The sequence below is a fragment of the Mytilus galloprovincialis genome, chromosome 6 (genome assembly GCF_965363235.1).
Source record: "Mytilus galloprovincialis chromosome 6, xbMytGall1.hap1.1, whole genome shotgun sequence".
Classification (NCBI taxonomy): domain Eukaryota; kingdom Metazoa; phylum Mollusca; class Bivalvia; order Mytilida; family Mytilidae; genus Mytilus; species Mytilus galloprovincialis.
This window is the reverse complement of record NC_134843.1, coordinates 56,330,177-56,351,823: the sequence shown is the minus strand read 5'-3', so window position 1 is coordinate 56,351,823 and position 21,647 is coordinate 56,330,177. Positions and strand designations below refer to the sequence as shown.

Here is a 21,647-nt window from a genome sequence, read left to right as displayed (position 1 = left end):
TCTTTTTCATTATATGTCTGGCGGTGTGTCTCCTTTAATCTGAGATGTTGATAAGGGTTACATGGTGTCCTGCAATGTTATTGTTTTCGTCCTTTGATATGCAATATATGTATTTTCAGTGCAAACGAGATTTGTAGAAGATACCATGTGTTACCTTTTGCCAGATACTAGAGCCTTTAAAAATAAAAAGTTCTTCAAATTACTTGTAGTTTGAAAGACGTGCGAGATACTTTTATTCATTTTTTTAATGTTCTATGGACTGGAAAAAAAAACACGAACAAGCACCATGATACTTACAGTATGATATAATTTAATGTTACTAATATATACAATTGGTACAATTAAATAAATATTTAGCACTATTATTTTCATGTCAATAGAACAAACGACCGAAGGTAGACTTCAGTCGCTTTTGGCCAGCATACCATGATTTAGATTTAGACCGGAAATGGCGTAAATCGTCTTTGTGATCTTTGCTTAACATTGGAACATAATCCATTGGAGTACATAATGTCTTGAAACTTTCATAAAACTCCTTGTATCCTCCCTTTAGAATATAAAGTTCAGGAAAATACAAAGAAGGATAATTTTCCGCATTTAATTCTCTGTCGTGATTACGAAGAAAGCGGCACATTTTAGGTCCTCTCTCTGAAGAAAACTCACAATGAAAAATAATTATGTCACGCTTTCCATCCGAGCGGGGTGTATTTGGATTTTTTAATAGTTCTAAAATATCGTCCTTATTATGAATATTTTCAGCACCTGGTATGTGACCACCTTCAAACTCATACGAATATCTACTGTCAATTATACGAAAGCTTCCAATTGTATCGTTGTATTTCCCGTTTAAAACATCATTGATGGTGGCTGGAGTTATGTATCTTAGGTCATGACATTGTCCCTGAACGGTTTGTAAGCAACACACTTCCTTTCCATCTCCAGTGAGGACGGCGGCTTGAACTAAGACGTCTTCTGTTTTAGTATTGTTGAGCTCGATGGCGTCAGCGGACAAGTCTTTACTGATACTTAGAATCTGAGCGTCAAACGACAAAGATTTTTTTAGCAATTGCTTTTGAGATCTGATGTATCTTTTCTTGCTGTAAGATACAGGAGTATCACAGTCAGTATTCGTGTCTAATCTGTCGACTCTTTTTCTTTTTGAGCTAAGTTCTGAATTAAACAGACTCAGTGTCGGTGAATCGTCAAATGAATTAAAGTCCATACCAAGTCCGGAATCTTCGTCGAACAAACTTTTTATAAAGTCTGGAGTTTTTGGAACTTTGTGTTGACGGTTATCTCCGGTTAAACAATCCATCTCAGTGTCTGAAATAAAGAATATACAATAAATATATTTTGTCTGATAGATTTTATGTTTTTTTTTTTTGGATGCCTGTACTATTAATGTAAAAAAAGGAACAAGTTAGTAGTTTTAAGGGGGACTCTCTTCATACGATCCTGAAACTAAAATTGATATTGAATGTCATTTTAGTTTTGATTTTGAATGTGTGTGTTGAGTTCAAACATATACAAAATGTACATGTATAACAACCCACACAATGCACGTCGTTTCCTTTTACACTTTTTTGTTCATTTTAAAGTAATTTACTTCAGTAAGCGTATTGCATTTTATTTCTAGTTATGTTGAAGAAGGTTGAAGAGACTGTGCAAAAGTCATCATGTTTGACGGCCGTACGGTGATCTTCAGCTTTTAATTTCTGTGGCATTTGGTCTCGTTTGGTGAGTTGTCTAATTGGAAATCATACCATATCTTATTTTTTATGTGCAGCAGCTGCTAAATGATATTAGATACATGTAGTATTATTATTACCAGAAACATACATGTATATAGTACTGTGTATTGAAATGCACTTGAAAAATCTGAATTGATAATCCTTGTTTCATAAATAAACTTACTGTTTTCGAACATTTGAATTGTGACTAGACAGTTGTAGTATTGGCAGATATCAGACAGAGAATGAATACAAATTGTAATCGACAACTATTTATATTCTAAATCGAAAATAATCATTTTCCTCATCTCAATTACATTTAAACATTTGTAATACCCCTTATGAGATATAATTATGACTAATTATATTGTATATTCCATTGTCGTAAAGGCAGATTATATTGTAAAATATTGTAAACCAACGGTAAATCGCTAATTTAACGTCTGCAGGCTGTACATTTCAAGATGTCCGCCTTAACATGCCTTTTATAGTTAATCTTTTAAATATTTTAACCATAGGGTTAGGATATTTGTATATACATGATATATCATAAAAGTAAGTTATCTCCAATTATCTGTTTTATAATAATGTGTTTGATGATTGGATCTCCGAAATATACAGTCGCTTTCATTAATTTAATTATGTAATAATTTAAGGGGTATTGCTAAAATCCGAAGCAACACTTAACCTAGTAAATCTCCTCGGCTTATTTTCCCCCAAAAATGCACATACGCATATCGCATCAGCATTTAACTTTTTTTTTAACGAATAGAAATTAAAAAAAAATATTTAACATTTAATTTTCAGATTGATAATTATCTTCTTCAGATTAATCATAAACTTTAACGAAACAATTGAACTATTTTTTCCACAGCTTTGAAAATTTGTATCAAGAATTAAAAACTTAAATCCTTTTTCAAGTTATTGCACTTCGAAAAATATCTTTTAATTTGATGAAGGAAAAAAATGTGCGTGCAATTGTACAGAATGGTGTCAAAATGTCATATTCGAATGGGTGTAAGTGTTTAAAGATATGTAGAAGAAAGAAAATAAAGGGATAATAATCATCATTGTAGCAGTGATGAAATTTATGTTCTATGTCGAATGCGTTAATTAATCGGAACCGTTTCATGTTGAATTATTGTTTGTTTCAAAAGAAATGATAAATCAAACTTACTTTGCGAAAAGATGATAATTTCTAATAAAATTCTCGTCTTTCTTTCAAACCTTTTTTTGCGTATTAGTAATTTCTTCTATTTCAATCCACTTAGAACAAGTGATGCAATATTAGAAAATTCTAAAATATTTATATTATTTTAAATGTCAAAATTATAAAAGGTGAGAAAATAAAAGACAAGTACTTAACGAGTTTCAAGTATTATACTTAGAGGTACTTGGCATTGTATAGAGCAGACATATGCAATTTGGATGTTGTTTTAGTCTTGTTAATTGTTACAACATGTGTGTTAATTACAATTAGGGAGTAAGTTCTTCTACTCTCTGCCTTTTATTCATGTAATTTTAATTTGTTTATTTTATCCACATTTGTGAAAACTATTTTACAAAAATAATTAATAATTCAATATCGTTAATTATATCAAATTATTTTGAAAACATTTTTATTCTAAATGGAAACGATGAGTTTGCGTGTCATTGCGGATGAATTTCAAAAAATAAAATATGACCCTAAATTTTACAAGTTTTGTGTGTAAGGAGGGAAGTTCTCCGAAGCAGTGTGTTTTTACTGAAATTATCTATCAATAAAAAAAATTGGACAATGAAAGAAGAAATTGCATCATAACTTGTCCGATACGGCCCTGACGTCTGACGTACAACAGAAATTAATATCTTTCCTTATCATATACTTAGACTAAATAACATATGATTTTTACTGTATGATAATAGCAATAAATTAACATAAATTCCATATTTTTTAGAATTGGTGCTTAGCGAGCTGATATGAAAAGTTTATCACATGCTTCGATTGTTATCACATGCCTTTCCGTAACGTTATCGCATGGCATTCCGGTGGTACTCGGCAAATTCCGGAAAATACACCTCAATGCTACGTTTTCTATGAAAAACATTACAAAGTACTGTACAAAACATTTATTTGGATACTGGAAAGTATATTGTGTAAAATAATAAAAAAAAACCACAAAAAAACCAAAAAACAAACAAATAAATTATTAAATAAATGCATTTTTTAAAGTTTCAAACATGATTTAGAAAGTTACTTTTTTCCAAACAGTGTTCATTATGTATATTTTTGTCGATTCGTCCATATTAGAATATGTTTCTTCTCTGGTGAGGCATATGATAGAATAATTTCATATCGAATGTACTAAATTTGGGGTCCGACGTCCGTGAACTTTTCACTCTTTGAACTTCTATTAGGAAACCACGTAAAAAGATCATTAAATTTATATGAATCTGTTATTTTTCTCCATTGTTGAAGCATACGATAAAAAGATCATAACATGCAGCTCTTGGGCTGATATTGAACCTAGGGCTGATAATACATGCGATATGAAAAATGCCATGTAATAATCTGATATTAAAAAGGAAACATTGGTTATATATATATACATGTATTTACTTTGTATAAACAAAACTTTTCTGAAATTAATCGTTTTTATTGACATCATATTTGTAACGTTCCAAAAATACAGGTTGTTATAAAAATGGTCAACTGTAGTAACCAATCGGGTATGCTCCTCTGTTTGATGCGCTATTTATTCTAAGAGGTCACATTTTGTGGAGGTTTTGTTCAAGTTCAAGTAAATCATGCTGACACTTACCTTCAGAAAACATGTTTCGCTAATAACAAATGTATTTGTGTAGTTGTTTCATTAAATAATTCATTGGTAAGTGAAACTGGTTACTGGGGAATGAAAATATGGACTCAACAGGTCTTCCTCCGACCTGCAATAAAACTCTTGTCCAATTTGGGCAACAGCTTTGTTTTGCGAGATGTACAAGTACGCAGTCACGTCCAGTTAGAATGGGGACTTTACAGACGATGCCTCGTGTGTAGAGAGTGACACGCTCTTTGTACGTTAGTGACACATACAGCAGTTATTTGCGGGGCCCGTAAGTTGCCTGTTGCAAGGCAACATGTCTGTCTCTATTCAATATACCCTTATTTTCTAGTGACAGTCCAAATTACAGCTATCTACTACCCGGACGAACCCTATTACAGGACCTACATTTACCTATTGTATTTATTGTTAATTTGATCTAGTCCTGAACATGCATGATATATTTGCCACTGGACGTTAAACATGAAACCATCAATCAAGGTTAAGTGACGACATATCGTGTTCATCTCATTGACTTGATTTCATATGTACATTTTATATAAATAAAGAAGTGTGTGGTATGGTTGCAAATGAGGCAGCTCTCCACTAGTTAAAAAAAGTACGTAAAAGGTTCAAAACAGTTGGTCACTGTATGGCCTATAAAAAAATAAGCAAAACCCATACCGCATAGCGACCTCTAAAAGACCCCTAAAAGACCAATGTAAAACTATTTAAACGAGAAAACTAACGGAATGATTTATGTACAAAACAATAAACGAAAAACAAATACGATACACAGCAACAAACGACACCAATAATTTGATATGCTTCAGACGAACAGTCACAATTATACAGACTGTGGCGGGGTCGAATATTTGTTGTGGGCGCGCCAACCTTCCTTTACCTGGAGTAGCAGTACAAGATACAAAAAAAAAACTTAAAGTATAAAGTTCAGTTGAAAACCGCTTAATTTGTCACATTAAATGCCTGATTCATTAATATGACTTACATGTAAATGTAGAAGTAAACAATTGTGGTCAGTTGGAAAAAACTTTTTAACAAAAGAGTTGATTTCTATTTGTCCGATATGTATCTATAAAACCCTTTTAAAGTAACAAAACATTTGTATAAATAATCTCGGAAATCTTTTGATATGAAAAGCTAATATTATGTTCATAGAACAGTATTCCTTCAATAATAAAAAAATGACTCCATGAAATATTATTCACTGGACTCTATATACGGTATATTTTAATTTACTTATAGACTTCGTCCGTGAATTGAATATGCATGAAGTTTCTGCCACTAGACATGCATTAAGCCAACAATAATCGAAATTCAACAGGGGAAAAGTCGATCAACCCAAAAACTTTAAAATAAATTTCATTGGTATTATATACAAAAGTGATTTTTTTTATGCTGAACGTCTAGTGACAACTATTTCTTTTATAATCAGACTGTGTCGAGGATATAATTAAAGTTTATATAAATCATGCATAGTGGATGCACTGATCGGATTGGAAGAGAAATCTGGAGAGAAATTAGGGATTTAATAGAACATGTGCACTATCTTGTTGAACAGGGTCAACAGTCAAACTTGACTGTCAATTTTCCTTTTGGACTAACACCCGAAAGGACACTTTATTACGTGTAAGTTAAGATAGACTCTTAGACTACATAAACCAAATCATGATACAATGTATATATCGTCCGTATACCATTTGAAAGATATTAATTTTCAATCCCTTCAATAGCTGTGTAAACGGTTTTTTTTTTCTCACCCAAATATATTTATTGTTTCAAATGGTGTGGCATATAGGTATATTCTCATCATAAATTGAAATGTAGTCTTTGTCGTTTTTTGTATAAATTAGACCGTTGGTTTTCCCGTTTGAATAATTTTACACTAGTAATTTTTGGGGCTCATTATAGCTTGCCGTTTGGTGTAAGCCAATGCTCTGTGTTGAAGACCGTACTTTGACCTATAATGTTTTACTTTTATAAATTATGACTTGGATGGAGAGTTGTCTCATTGGCACTCATACCACATCTTCTTATATCTATTGTTTCTGACTATACGGTTTGGGTTTTTTGCTCATTATTGAAGACAGTACGGTAACTAATATTTATTATAGTTGACAATTTCTACGTCAATTGGTCTCTGGTGGAGAGTTGTTTCGTTAGGAATAATACCACATCTTCTTATATATATATTGTACATGTACATGTTTGTCTTAAAACAGACACCTAGATATCGTAGCGAACTGAGAATATTAGTAACTTTTGTGATTAAGTCTAAGAGAAATAAAGCGTATGTTTTTAGTTTCATTCAAATAAACAATTAAACATATCTTTTTTCGAATAATTTAAGAAAAAAGACGATAGATTGGTAATTTCCCGATCACCCACAACAATTATTTTTAAAAGTACTCTCCTCCTTTTTTATTAATGTTTTAGAATAACTGTTTTTATTTTTGTCAAGAATTCTAAGCCTCAACCAACACACGTACCATTTCTATGTCTATTTTCAGTCAAAAGAGCCTCAGTCTGAAAAAAAAATATGTATTGAGTTTTGTGTAATTGAAGATTTTCTTTCTTTACAAATTAACAGTAATATAGCAATTTTTAAATAATTCAACAATGATGAATTAAAATAACAAACCTTATGAAATTTAAACTTTGAACAATGAACAAAAAGAAAATAGCAGAACTTACTCCCTAATTGTAATTAACACGCCTGTAATAACAATTAACAAGACTATAACAACATCGAAATAGCATGTTTGCATATTGTTCTGCTCAAAACAATACCATGTACTTGCCAAGTAAAATACTTAAAACTTGTTAAGTACTTGTCTTTTATTTTCTCACCTTTTATAATTTGGCATTTTAAATATTATAAATATTGCAGAATTTTCTTATATTTATCATTGCTTTGTTTTTGAATTGGATCAAAATAAATTCATGATAAACGCAAAAGTTAGTTAAAGGAAAAAAGGAAGAAAAAGGAAGAAAAAGGAAGAAAAAGGAAGGGAAATATTAAGTTTTTTCATTACGTAAGTACTATATAATTGTTCAAAGACAAATAATAATTCACATGAATAGTTATATAGAGTCTTATACCGGCGTCACACATCAGCGTATAGTTCCGACGTACGCCGGGCGTGGTAAAAAATCATGTACGCTGACAATACGCTAGTAATTTTGGATGCATCCAACCTGTCAATCATATCTGTATTGTGTGCACCACGAGCTTTAAGAGTGTATTGGGCGTACGAGAAGCGTACCTAAACGTTTATCGGGCGGTCAAGTATTGTATGTTGGCGTATGCCTGGCGTTTGTCTAACGTAGATGGAATGCACGCTTCGAATGAAAAAAAAGTTTAATTATGGGGTGTTTGTTACAAACACACCCACATAAGTTTTAGTTAAAATCGAACGATCTTGAAGCGTATACAACGTGCCCTAAACATGTCTCAAACTGATCTGTAGCGTTTTCAACGCGCTTGTAGCGTTTGTATTACGTTCGTGAAGCGTACAGGTATACGCTAGACAAACGCTTGAGCTGGATGAAAATGTTTTAGCTGCATAAAAAATTCCTGGAGTAATAGCTTTCACCAAGCGTATACCTTTGCATTTCGACGTACTTCAAACTTATGCAACGCGCGTTTAACGATTGCTTAGCGTTCCTCTGGCATGAAACTAACGTAATATACCGACTTCGCCAATTTTCTCTGTACGTCTGGTGCACGCCGGTCTATACGCCAATGTGTGACGCCGGCATTATATTTTTCTAAATAAAAAAAATTGTGGACGCCGCTATTTTCACCAGACGACATCTAGTTATGTCTTTCACGTGCAAATTCAGGCCAAAAATGAAATTGTTCATTTTACTACGTGCACATTACCGTTTATTTTTTGGGGCCTGTGTAATCTTTTCCACTGGAGCTATTCTCGTGCATGACGACAGCAATATAAGTTAATGAGCAGGCGCGTAGCTACGTTTACGTCAAAACGCCCGGGCGTACACTTGAATTTTGGTAAAAGAATATTTTCATCTCAATACATTAAGAAAAACTGATTAAAATCATATTAAAAGCCTTGCATATCTTTCTTCAATGGCTTGTATAATTGCATATAAAAGTGACGAAATTTACTTTTCAATCAAAAGGTATCGTATTATACATTTGTTCATTTTCTGTCTGAAAAAATCTACTGTGAATTCTAATTACTTTCCCTTTGTTTAAAGCTATTCATTATCTGTTGAGATTTGCATTTTTGTCGAGTCTGCAACTTTTAGTCTCGAAAGCGAGACATAGCAGTCCTAAATTCCGTCGGCAGCATCAACATCTTGGTTCAGCATGTTGTGAAAAGTTTTTTTAGATATCAATGACTGTCAACTATTCATGAAATTTTACGAAAGTTGGATATATATTTAATTTTACCGTATTTACTGATGAAAGGAATTTCTTTTTGCAGTTAACAAGTAGATACAGTCTAGGGTTTTTTTGTTACACATCAATTACATTGTCTAACCTTCATCGAATTTTATGAAACTTAGCAGAAGCTTTTTTTATGATTAATGTCAGAACCAAAATTTTAAAAGTGTTTTTGTTTTAATTTTTCAGTTTACGGACTTATCTTTTCGCAACTAACAGACGGTCTGTTTAATACTTTAAATGATAATTTTTTAAACCTTCGTAGATTGCCATGAAACTTTGGCAGAAGAAGATCATGAAAAAATATCTAAAGAAAATGTTTAATATTCTTAAATCCTGGAATGGACTGATAAATGGATTATTTTTTTGCGGAAGCAATCATAGGCCCAGGCGAGATCTAGGGTTCTACGGAAACCTTTAGGAATTTTCATAAGACACACGAAAACGATCAAAATTAATTATTTCATGTCCATTAACGAAATTTGCACATGAAAAGGGGTCTTGATTGAGTGATTGCTTTACCCCATGGATCCTTTTAAACATAATTATTTAGAGTAACTGGTTTGGACATTTTTTCTAAAACCAAATCAACACAATGAATAAATTAAACATAAAAGATAAACAAAATAGACTCTAAAGTATGTTGCTATTGGTGAGTTTTTATTGACAGAAATGGTAACTCATTCTTGATAACTCGTTCACTTCAGAGGGGCTTTGCCCCTCGAACCCACTACCAACAGGTGCTATGACCTGGACACGATGGGACCCTCAGACCCCTTGCCGAGGTTTGGGCGTACACTTAAAAATGGCCTAGCTACGCCACTGATGAGAAATTATCGTGCATGACGTCAGCAATTTAAGTTAATGAGATATCTTGTACTTGACGTCATCAAACCAACATTAGAAAACCATTTGATATTCTGGGGATAGTGATTGGAACAGGATGATGTTGCTGACACTATTTATTTGCATCTATTGCTACATGTAATGTGCACGTTTATTTTTTTCCGCAGCTTCGTCGCGGGATTATTTATTTTTACTTTTGTGCACAACTGTTTCCTGCATTTTGTTTTGCAGAATATTTCCCGTCTTTTGAAATTTTTATTTATTTGCAGCCTTTTCAACCCCAGACCAAAATAGTGTTTTTCAAAGTCCTCCTAAATTGTCGTCCCCTGATGTGATTGTCTATAGATTTCGGAGATCCAATCATTAAACACATCATAAACGAAACAGATTAATGCAGATAACTGTCTTTTATGATATATCATGTATATACAAATCTCCTTACCCTATGGTTCTAATATTTAAAAGATTAACTTTAAAGCCATCTTAAAGTGAAACATCTTGAAATGTACACCCTGCAGACGTCAATTATGCGATTTACCGTTCGTAAACAATATTTTACAACCTAATCTGCCTGTACGTCAATGGCATAACAATATAATTAGTCATAATTATATCTTATAAAGAGTATTACAAATGTTTACATGTAACTGAGATGCAGAATTTGATTATTTCCCGGTTATATATAATAGTTGTCGATTACAACACTGGTCATTTTCTGTCTGACATCTGCCATTACTTCACGTGCTTTGAAATACTGTCTGGTCACAATTAAAATGTTTAAAAATAGTAAGTATACATATATTAATGAAAAATGACTTAACTTTTTAAATATTTTCAATTTATATCAGTTATATGTAATAATGGCATCAACCGTCATACAATAAAGCATTACAGACTATACGGCAGGGTTTTTACTCATTGTCAAAAATCGTTTGATGACCCCTAATAGTAGCTGACATCATAATTACATGGACTCTGGTGGTTTTTTGTCTCATTGGCAATCATACCACATTTCCTTAATTTTTAAACAGTTTGTGCAATCTGATAGAAAGAAATTGCGATGATATAAAACAGCACTTATATTTTTCAATTTTAAATCTGTCGATGCTTACACACTATTGACGTAAATTGTTGCATTTGTTTTTAAAAATCAAAACTTTTGTGCGCCTATCTAGTTTCCGGTAACATTCATCATAAACTTACCGAGTATAGACAACCCAAATACCATAAAATGGTACCCAACTTTACGTTCAAGGTTAATATTACCATAATACTCGATTGTATCAAAGATATAGTCATGTACAAGTTCAGATAGAAGCCTTATTTGTAACCTTCTACATGTTCTATAACCATGGACAAAAGTCGGCATGTCTAGAAATTCTTCTGTATTTCGTGCTGATATGTTTTTTATTTTTATAATCCAAATATTACATTTTTATAATTATGTAATTGTTTATAATGACTGATTTTCAGGCAATCTACAAATGAACAAAACTTAGCAGAACACATATTTTTATAGTTTTTTTTTTATTTCAGACACTGAGATGGATTGTGCAACTGGAGATACCTGTCGTAAAATTCCCCAAACTCCAGACTTTATAAAAAGTTTGTTCGACGAAGATTCCGGACTTGGTATGGAATTTTCTGAATTTGACGACTCACCAACACTAAGTTTGTTTAAATCAGATTTTAGATCAAAGAGAAAAAGAGCCGACAAATTTGACAACAAAACTGAATGTGATACCCCTGTGTCTTACAGTAAGAGAAAGTACCTCAGGTCTCAAAAACTATTGCAAACAAAATCTTTGTCGTTTGATGCACATATTCTCAGTACCAACAAAGACCTGTCCGTTGACTCCATCAATCAGAAAGATACTAAAACAGAAGATGTTTTAGTTGAAGCCGCCGTCCTCACTGGAGATGGAAAGAAAGAATGTTGCTTACAAACCGTTCAGGGACACTGTCATGACCTAAGATACATTACTCCAGCCACCATCAATGATGTTTTAAACGGGAAATACAACGATACAATTGGAAGCTTTCGTATAATTGACAGTAGATATTCCTATGAGTTTGAAGGTGGTCACATACATGGTGCTGAAAATATTCATAATAAAGACGATATTTTAGAACTATTAAAAAATACAAATACACCCCGCTCAGATGGAAAGCGTGACATTATTATTTTCCATTGTGAGTTTTCTTCCGAGAGAGGACCTAAAATGTGCCGCTTTCTTCGTAATCATGACAGAGAGTTAAATGCTGACAATTATCCTTCCTTGTATTTCCCTGAGCTTTATATTCTAAAGGGAGGATACAAGGAGTTTTATGGAAGTTATAAGACATTATGTACTCCCATGGATTACGTTCCAATGTTAAGCAAAGATCACAAAGACGATTTGCGTCATTTCCGTTCTAAATCAAAATCATGGTACGCTGGCCAAAAACGACAGAAATATTCCTCCGGTCGTTTGTTTTATTGACATAATTAATTACATACACTAGTGCTATATCAGAATTTATTTGTAACAATTGTATATCACATTAAATTATATCATATTTTATTATTGTGCGTGTTCAAATATAATCATTCACATAGTCGATATACAGTTCGGATACACAGTTGTTCTCGCCATTCTTTTGAAATATATTGAATACCAAATTGACAGATTTTTTTTTATGTCCCTTATTATCTACGAATTGTGATTTATGAATTTTGTTGATACTAATCTATTCGTCGTCACGAATACAATAATTTGTGTAAAAGAGGGGCGAAAGATACCAGAGGGACAGTCAAGTTCATAAATCGAAAATGAACTGACAACGTCATGGCTAAAAATGAAAAAGACAAACAGACAAATAATAGTACACATGACACAACATAGAAAGACTTAGCAACACGAACCCCACTAAAACCTGGGGGTGATCTCAGGTGCTCCGGAAGGGTAAGCAGATCATGCTCCATTCTAAACCTATACATGTATATACATGCAAAAATCTGTAAAACCAATTCAACAATTCGTGATAACGATTTTAACTCGTGATATTGAATTCCATGTTAAACACGTTTAAAAGGTCTCTAAATGGCTTCCGTAATACATCGACCGAAAATTAAGTTAAATACTAGTACATGCCGAGTAAATAACATACAAAAAAAGAGAACTGTGAATCTCACCTTCTTTAATGAGAATAAATATACCACCCTACAATTAAGACATGTTATATGTGTACATGGCACCGAAAATACCCCAAAAATGTGAAACAATTGAAAAGAGGAAAATCAAAGAAACAACTTTATGTTACAACAAGACAATGACTACCTGCTGGTTTGTTTTGTTTTCTTAACGTACAGTGGCAAATATTTCATACATGTTCAGGAAGAATCTGCTGGCTTTAAATGAGAGTATAATGTATAAGGCGACTTTCTATTTTTGTCAGTAGTTTGGTTTTTTATTGTCGTATACGCTACACAGTTTACATTAGAAATATATACTCGTATAAATTACAAATGTATATCTCAACAGTAAAGGAAAGGACTTAATATTGCAAAAAATGCCCAAACTAAAAGGAACATCGCTTTTATCATGTTTATTGTTTTTTCCTATTTCGATCTTTGAAAACTTGTTGTGAAATCGGAACAAGCAAAACCAAATGGCGAGGATGAAATTACAGCATTATAAAAAAGAAAAGAAAACATAATACTTCTACTGTGCGTATTGCTGTGTGTTTCTTTATTCTACATTGGCTAAAGGTATAGTGGAAGGGTTGAGATCTCACCAAACGTGTTTAACCCCTTTGCATTGTTGTGCCTGTCCTAAGTCAGTAACATCTTGCCTTTGTTAGTCGTGTATGTTTTCTTTTAAATTTTAACATTTGTATGTTTTAGAGTTAAAAATGACGTCCATTTTTACTGAACTAGTACACATTTTTATTTAGGGGCCAGCTGAGGTCCATCTCTAGTAACGGGATATGCGTTGAATATCCTTTGGGGACCTACGATTGTTATCTGCTCTTTGGTCGGGTTGTTGTCTCTGACATATTCCCAATTTTCATTCTCAATTTTATAAATTCGTGTAAGGTTATACTTTGATTGAAACAAGTTGCCAGGAAAGGAGTCGATTCAAATCATATTAACATATTTTGCATTAAAAAAAAGGACAAGTGCATTTGATAGAAACTTCTTCCCCACAGTACATGCCTACTGAAAAGTTCAGGCGCTGCGCGTTATGGTATAGCTGAATGCAAGTACATACTATGTCGTTTTTGTTTTCTGTGCCTTTTGGTTGCTTTCTGTTAAAAGATTGCCTTCAGTCTCCAGGTATTTATCCTGATTATTAGTAGTTATAGCTCAGACATTTCGAGTAGTGTTTGTTAAGGCAACAAACAATTATTAGAAAATCTGAGTACAAAATGCTTTTAAATTAGATCGTTGCATGTACACTCAAACGCAAAAGAATAAAAGTTCAGATAAATTCATTTTCGGACAATCTGTTAAAGTCCCAGAAAAGTGTAAACTCGCTCCTTTTGCATTGTAACTAGTTTATTGTTATGGTCAATGAGCTAAGATACAAATTGATGCTAATCATAAAAGTATGAACCACAACATATGTTAGTGCATGGAAACTTTAGTAGGATAGTTCAGGCAATGCTATAAAGAAGGTACATTGTATTGAAACCGACATGTTTAGATGACACAGGCATTGCATACTATATGAAAATGAGGAGACTTTTACACAGTATTCCATAAATGTCATTTATATAACTATGCAGGGTTTACTTATTTAATTGTTTGTTATTATCGAATTCGTAACAGTTTTGACGAACTTCTGTATCACTATATAACTAGATTGTCAACACTGAGTTTGTGAGTTCGAATCCCTCATAAGGTAGGTGCGCTCGACTCGAATTTTAATGACTATAATGTTTTGGTTTTCCTACCAAAGGTCGAAATTTCTCCAAGGGCACTCCATTTTAAAAAGAAATGACAAGTGATTATTGATATCCAAACAAGAAGGCCTCCGACACACTGTTTGAGCAAAACCACATCGATATCAACAAACAAGTTAAAGATAAAAACGATTAGTATTATTAACCAGATACGTATCGGTGTCAACACTATTACGAATACGTTTTTTTTTCTTATTTTTTTTATCATAAACGTCGTTCGGCAACTTAAATTGATGTATAATTGGTCATTGCTAAATAAATGTAATTTCTAGCCTCTAGTGGATTTTTTTACAAGAAAATACGGGTCGTCAGTTACGCGAGTGATATACCTTAGTCCATGAAAGGGAAACTAAGACTCTTAATTTTTTATAGATATTCAAAGACTCATTGTTTCGCTATTTGAAAATCATCAATTTCCTTCTTTTTTTCATAAACTTTACAATAAAATGTAATCTAACTGCTAAATTCAACATACAATTCTTGTCGTTATCGCTTCTGTGAAAATACAACAAACGTTATATATATATATAATATATTATATATATATATAATATATTAAACACATTCATTTTCTTTATAAGCATGTGTCCTCGGTGGTCGAGTGGTCTAAGTAGTCAAACTTCTGTTTCACTAGACAATCAACACTGATGCAGTGAGTTCCAATTAAGCACTGGGCAGGTGCACTCAACTCAAATCTTAACTGTCTAGGATTGTCAGTTTTCCTATCGAAGGTTGATGGTTCTATCCGGTCCATATTTATTTCTTAAATATGCATGATATATGGCACGGGAAGATTGGGAAGATTACCTTCAAAAGTCCAATCGGTTTTATTTTGTTAAAGTTTTATTTGCGGGATCTTTCTTTAGCCGTATTACAGTCATAAACCAATTCAAAATCATATGCAGTTTTTCAGCCATGCATGTGGATCAAATAATGGTTCAAAAACATATTCCTTTGTTACTGCAACTTCGTTTATCAAGCAAACATTATATCGTGCTTTGCCATGTAGCCAAAGAAAATAGCAAGATATCGATACAAGACATTTGATGAGGTATGTCTCGTGCATGTGTGTGAACAAGGAAATATGCTGATACGTTTAAGGTGGATCGACTCATTAACAGTGCGCATATACATTTAGATATAGGAAGATGTGGTATTAGTGCCAATGAGACAACTCCACAGGCGGATTTAGGGGGGGGGGGGGGGCAGGGGCCCCGGGCCCCGCCTTTTTGGGAAACAAATTGGTTGCTTATATAGGAAATCACTGGAGCGTGACTCGAGCGGGCCCCTCTTAGGTCAGTCAGTGGGCTCCCACTTATGAAAATTTCTGGATCCGCTACTGAACTCTCCATCCAAAAAAGTAACAATTTATAAAAGTAAACAATTATAGGTCAAGGTACGGCCTTCAACACGGAGCCTTGGCTCACACGGAACAGTAAGCTATAAAGAGCCCCAAAAATGACTTGTGTTAAACCAATCAAACTAATCTATATAAAAACGAGAAACGAGAAACACGTATGAACTACATAAACAGACGACAACTACTGTACATCAGATTTGTTTTATGAATTTTCTTACGACGAGCGTGTGCTCTTCATTTTGGGAACGATCATTGCTTTGAGGGGTCTAATCAAAATTAATTTTGACGTCATAGAGGAACGCAAATCAAAACTTAATAAAACAAAACAAAAAGTTCGCCCAGACATACATGTACAGAGTTGTTTGGTACTTTTCAAAAGACATTTTAAAAGTACAGAAAAAAAAATCATGAAATCCCAAGGTGCCGAATTTAAAGAAATTCATATCCCGACATCCCGTAATTCGAAAAAAAAAATATTCCCGGAATCCTTACGGATCAATTCCGAAATCTGGAGCTTAAAAACACCCGATCTCGACGTCCCGAAAAAGGCCATACCTCCCTCTATTCTCCATCCTACTTTCATTTTGGCTAAATCACTACTTTCACTTTCAACAATAAATTTGTATGCCCAATTTATGGGCATACAAAAGCCATTATGGTTTGATAGTCTGTGCGTACTTTCGTTTGTTCGTTCTTGCTGTCTAAGGGGGTATAATATACAATTATGGCCCGTTGAAAAGGTGAATATCCAAAATTGTCAACACGAGAAGGTTATTTCAATAAGGGCGCAGCCCGAAGTGAAATAACGTTTAAGGGTTGAAAGTTTTGAATATTCATCGATTCTAAGGGGCCACAATTGTATTATTATACCGAACTAACAGTGGAAGGGGCTGTTGAACACTTACTACATTTTTACATAACAAACACAAGCTGACGTTTGAAAATACCCCGAGTAAATACAGTTGTGTTCTATAATTTCTCGAATGTACAACAAAGGTAAATCTTTTTGTAAAATATTGATGGCACTGAAAAGGGCCGTAACTTTATAAGAGATATCATAGGCTGCTGGCACTCTATTCATTTCCAAAGCCTTATTTCCTCGTCTCTCAATGTCCCCCTCGATGAGCTGTCAGTGTAACGTAAACGCTGCCATTTTGTTTATGTACGTCTGTGACGTCATTTTAATGAGAGATAACTCAAGTGCAAATCTAGACACGCAAAAAGGTTATTCGCCGTAGGGTTATTCACCGCTGGTGTAAATTTTAAGGCTTATTCGTCCTCCCTTGCTATTCAATAAAATTATCTGAATTATTCCATGTCACGTGATAAAGTGTTATCCAATAGAATTGTTTGTAATATATGTAAGGTATAATAATAGTTGTTGTTCTTGCGATCTAAAAACCATGGTTATATTAGAAGCTTCGGTCCAAGTTCACAAATATATCCGGTGCCTATAAAATAGCCGACTTTAATTAAGTAATTTAAATCTGAGCTGACAAAATAGAATATTATCCATTATGCTGGTATCGGCAAAACAGCTACAAGTATTGCCTTTAATTAAAATGCATATCAATTTTAAATTCTATTCTAAATAAAATAGCTTAGAGAATCGTGTAAAATGCGTTCTTTGTTCCTTCGTCAATGAATCATTCAACGTGCGTGTATCGTGCGTGTATCGTGCGTTCATCATTCATCATTCATTTTGCGTTAATCCTCCGTGTAACGCTCATCGCTCATCGTGCGTGTATCGTACGAGCGTGTATCGTGCGTGTGGTCAGTTTGAATTTTAGAAGGTTAAATACTATGCTAAATAAAATAGCTTTGAGAATCGTGTAAAAAGCGTTCGTTGTTCATTCGTCAATCAATCATTCAACGTGCGTGTATCGTGCGTGCGTAAAGACGCTTGACAGTTTTGAAGAATGTTGTTTTTCAACAAAAGATAATAGGTGAGAACGATCATGCACTGTATACCATATTACAAAGTTTTCTATTTCTAATATTTTATTTTTAAAAAGAACTCAGCATAGGCGGATTCAGGGGGAACCTCGGGTCCCGGGAACCCCTTTCGTGGGGAAAATGTGGTTGATTATGTAGAGAATCACTGAAGAACGACTGGACCGCCCCCCCCCCCCCCTAGGTCAGTCAGCGCCCCCCTCATGAAAAGTTATGGATCCGCCACTGCTCAGTTTGTTATTTTATGTTTTCCGTTTTAACTATCAATGTGCCAACCATGCTGGGATGAAAAAAGGAAATATCAGATCCATCACGTAACAATCTGAATAAGAATTTATATACTATCGAAACTTGAGTAACACATTTCTTACTAAATGGATTGTTTGTTTTACTCAGTAAAAACCAAACCTCCGTCTTATTCTTGAAGTGAGGTGAGTCTTGTACATTGAAATAAGTCCTTATGAGGTACAGGGGTAACACAAAAGTCCATAACTATATATATATTGTAAATGCCTGGTGATCGTATTTTATTGTTACCTTTCCATGCACGAAAATTCATAGCTTTGACATATCCGTTTAAAACAAAAAATCACAAAAGAAATTTTAAGGAAACTAGATTTATTCAGTAGTATGAGCCTTACATTTAAATAAGTTCAACTGAAATTAGAAACTTTTTTGACACAAATCTAAAACTAAAAGGAATTTTGATTCTAAAACATCCAAGGAAAACGTTAAAATTCAGAATTTAAATGTTTTTCAAAATGATTATCATACTGAAATAGTTCTCAAAGTCTTCAAATTTGACGCGACGAAATGCATTTGAAAGGCTAAAAATGCTTAAAAATAGTGTCAAAATTGCACTTTTCGCTGCCTGTTGAGTAAAAACCAGCCTCGTGATCACTTAAACTACGCCCCAACAATGAGTTTCTGTTTTTTTTTTGCCACCACCAAATTTTATGAAACACATAAACAATGATGAATTTAATCCTGGTATCTTTGATAACTATTTACATCACTAGGTCGATGCCACTGCTGGTGGACGTTTCGTCCCCGAGGGTATCACCAGCCCAGTAGTCAGTACTTCGATGTTGACATGAATATCAATTATGTGGTCAATTTATAAATTTCCTGTTTACAAAACTTTGAATTTTTTGAAAAACAAAGGATTTTCTTATTCCCGGCATAGATTACCTGAGCCGTATTTGGCACAACTTTTTGGAATTTTGGATCTTCAACATGTATAATGCTCTTCTATGTCTTATGTAGACGAAACGCGCGTCTGACGTTTAAAAATTATAATCCTGCCACCTAATAGGTGATAACTATTTATTATCAAACAACACAGATCAAGTCCGAATTTGGGTGGCGTCCAATTTACCGTTCTTGAGTAATGACTCTTTATAACGTTACATGCAGGCTGGTGCATTATCTGTGTCCCATGGACACATTCACCAATTATTTGATTAGATTGAGATGTTCACAAAAAGTCTCACTAGAATCATACATTTTAAATATCTACAACATGCAAATGAAGCAGTTGGATTAGTGGGCAAGATGGTTAGAGATCAGAAAGACAGGTCAAACGCTGATACAGAGCTTACAATAAGCGTAGAAGACGGCCAAGAAGGCGTATACAGAAACGGGCGCCGAACAATCTAGGTGAGGCAGTTGCTGACACGGCGACCACTGTGTGGGCAGTATTAAGTAAAATCACAAAAATACTGAATTCGGAGGAAAATTCAAAATGGAAAGTCCGTAATCAAATTGCAAAATCAAAAGTATGAGAAAAGTATACAGAAGGGCAATAAAGAAGACCCTTATGGTTATAGGTTATAACAGCGTCCTTAGAGTGAAGTAGGACGCTGGTATGTTATGGAAGTTTTACTGCTTTTTCTTGAAAATGACGCCACAATACGAAATTTATCACTGGATTAGTATTAATGTAAGATAGAGCAATATACATACATTTTACCATTCCCTTTTCCTTGCTTTCTTACAAATCAAGCCTATTGTTTGTGTCAAATATGTGCATATCAGTTTTTTTCATAAATTTGATATCCAGAATTTGAATGGTTATTATATTTCTTGTTGGTGTATCCATGGTAACAACCTATTTGTGTTTACTAAACATTATTACAAAAAGGGAGTAAATATGTCACACATTTCCACAAAATTTGGCCAAAAATAAAATTTCGATCCCCTGGTATACTTTTTCTAAAACTGTTTACACAAATTTAACACGATTTCAAATAAAATTCATTTTTCTTTAGTCACATTTTTGTGAGAAATTCCGTCAAAAAGTTGTAAAAAAGTATTCGACTGTACTGCGGTGACATATAGTTGTTGATATAGTGATCATGAAGCGATCGGACATTGGTCGAGTTAATCGGGATATCAAACAGGTTGGTGTTGATTGGAGATGATGATCGGATATTAGTCGAGCAAATTAAAGGTCGAGATGATCGAGTACTGATCAGTAAACTATTTGTATTCCGACCAAATTCGATCTTTGCACGATCCTTTCCCGATCAATTAGATCGCTACTCGACAAATTCTTGATTTCTTCTCAAGTGATTGGCTTCTTGATCCTTACTCGAATATTTTGGACATGTCAACAACTTTCGGGTAGAAAATCAGATCGATGACTAACATTTTTGTCGATTGAGTCAGACCAGTCTCCCGATTGCTTAATCTGTCTTGATCGAGATTGATCGAGTTGGTTTGATGGGCAGTGTGAACCTAGCTTTAGCTAGCTTTAAAACCAGGTATAATCCACCATTGTTTGCATAAAAAAATGCCTGTACCAAGTCAGGAATAGGACAGTTGTTATCAATTCGTTAGATGTGTTTGAGCTTTCCGTTCAGCCATTTGATTAGGGACTTTCCGCTTTGAATTTTCCTCGGAGTTCAGAATTTGTGTGATTTTACTTTTTCTGTAAACTAGCGACTTAGAATTTTTTGATCAGGTAAAAACTCCTGCCAAATGTACAGGTTTTGCCTGTATAGTCTGTGTTATTTTTGCATTTCACGTTGATCATTTCAACAGCTCGTCTAAAACATCTAAAAAAAAAACGTAAACGGTTACCCTCTTTTTTATTTCATTTACTGATATAGTTTTACTAGCAAAAATCAACAAATCAAGCCTATTGTTTGTGTCAAATATGTGCATATCAGTTTTTTTCATAAATTTGATTTCCAGAATTTGAATGGTTATTATATTTCTTGTTGGTGTATCCATGGTAACAACCTATTTGTGTTTACTAAACATTATTACAAAAAGGGAGTAAATATGTCACACATTTCCACAAAATTTGGCCAAAAATAAAATTTCGATCCCCTGGTATACTTTTTCTAAAACTGTTTACACAAATTTAACACGATTTCAAATAAAATTCATTTTTCTTTAGTCACATTTTTGTGAGAAATTCCGTCAAAAAGTTGTAAAAAAGTATTCGACTGTACTGCGGTGACATATAGTTGTTGATATAGTGATCATGAAGCGATCGGACATTGGTCGAGTTAATCGGGATATCAAACAGGTTGGTGTTGATTGGAGATGATGATCGGATATTA

At 33.7% G+C, this 21,647-nt stretch overlaps 2 protein-coding genes across 3 annotated transcripts; one reads left to right on the top strand and one right to left on the bottom strand.

Moving 5' to 3' along the window:
- Positions 1-314: 314 nt before the first annotated feature.
- LOC143078213 (M-phase inducer phosphatase 1-A-like) lies at positions 315-2,997 on the bottom strand. 2 transcript variants are annotated; one of them, XM_076253144.1, is made up of 2 exons: positions 2,908-2,997; positions 315-1,323 (listed from the first exon to the last, which is right to left on the bottom strand). In XM_076253144.1, exon 2 carries the CDS (start codon positions 1,313-1,315, stop codon positions 374-376), a length of 942 nt encoding a protein of 313 aa, XP_076109259.1. In that variant the 5' UTR covers positions 1,316-1,323; positions 2,908-2,997; the 3' UTR covers positions 315-373. The 2 variants fall into 2 exon arrangements, with proteins under 2 accessions (XP_076109259.1, XP_076109258.1); XM_076253143.1 differs by lacking the exon at positions 2,908-2,997 and adding an exon at positions 1,915-1,962.
- Positions 2,998-10,544: 7,547 nt separating this feature from the next.
- Positions 10,545-12,346, top strand: LOC143078212 (M-phase inducer phosphatase 1-like). The gene is made up of 2 exons (XM_076253142.1): positions 10,545-10,601; positions 11,352-12,346. Exons 1-2 carry the CDS (start codon positions 10,589-10,591, stop codon positions 12,296-12,298), a joined length of 960 nt encoding a protein of 319 aa, XP_076109257.1. The 5' UTR covers positions 10,545-10,588; the 3' UTR covers positions 12,299-12,346.
- Positions 12,347-21,647: the final 9,301 nt, after the last annotated feature.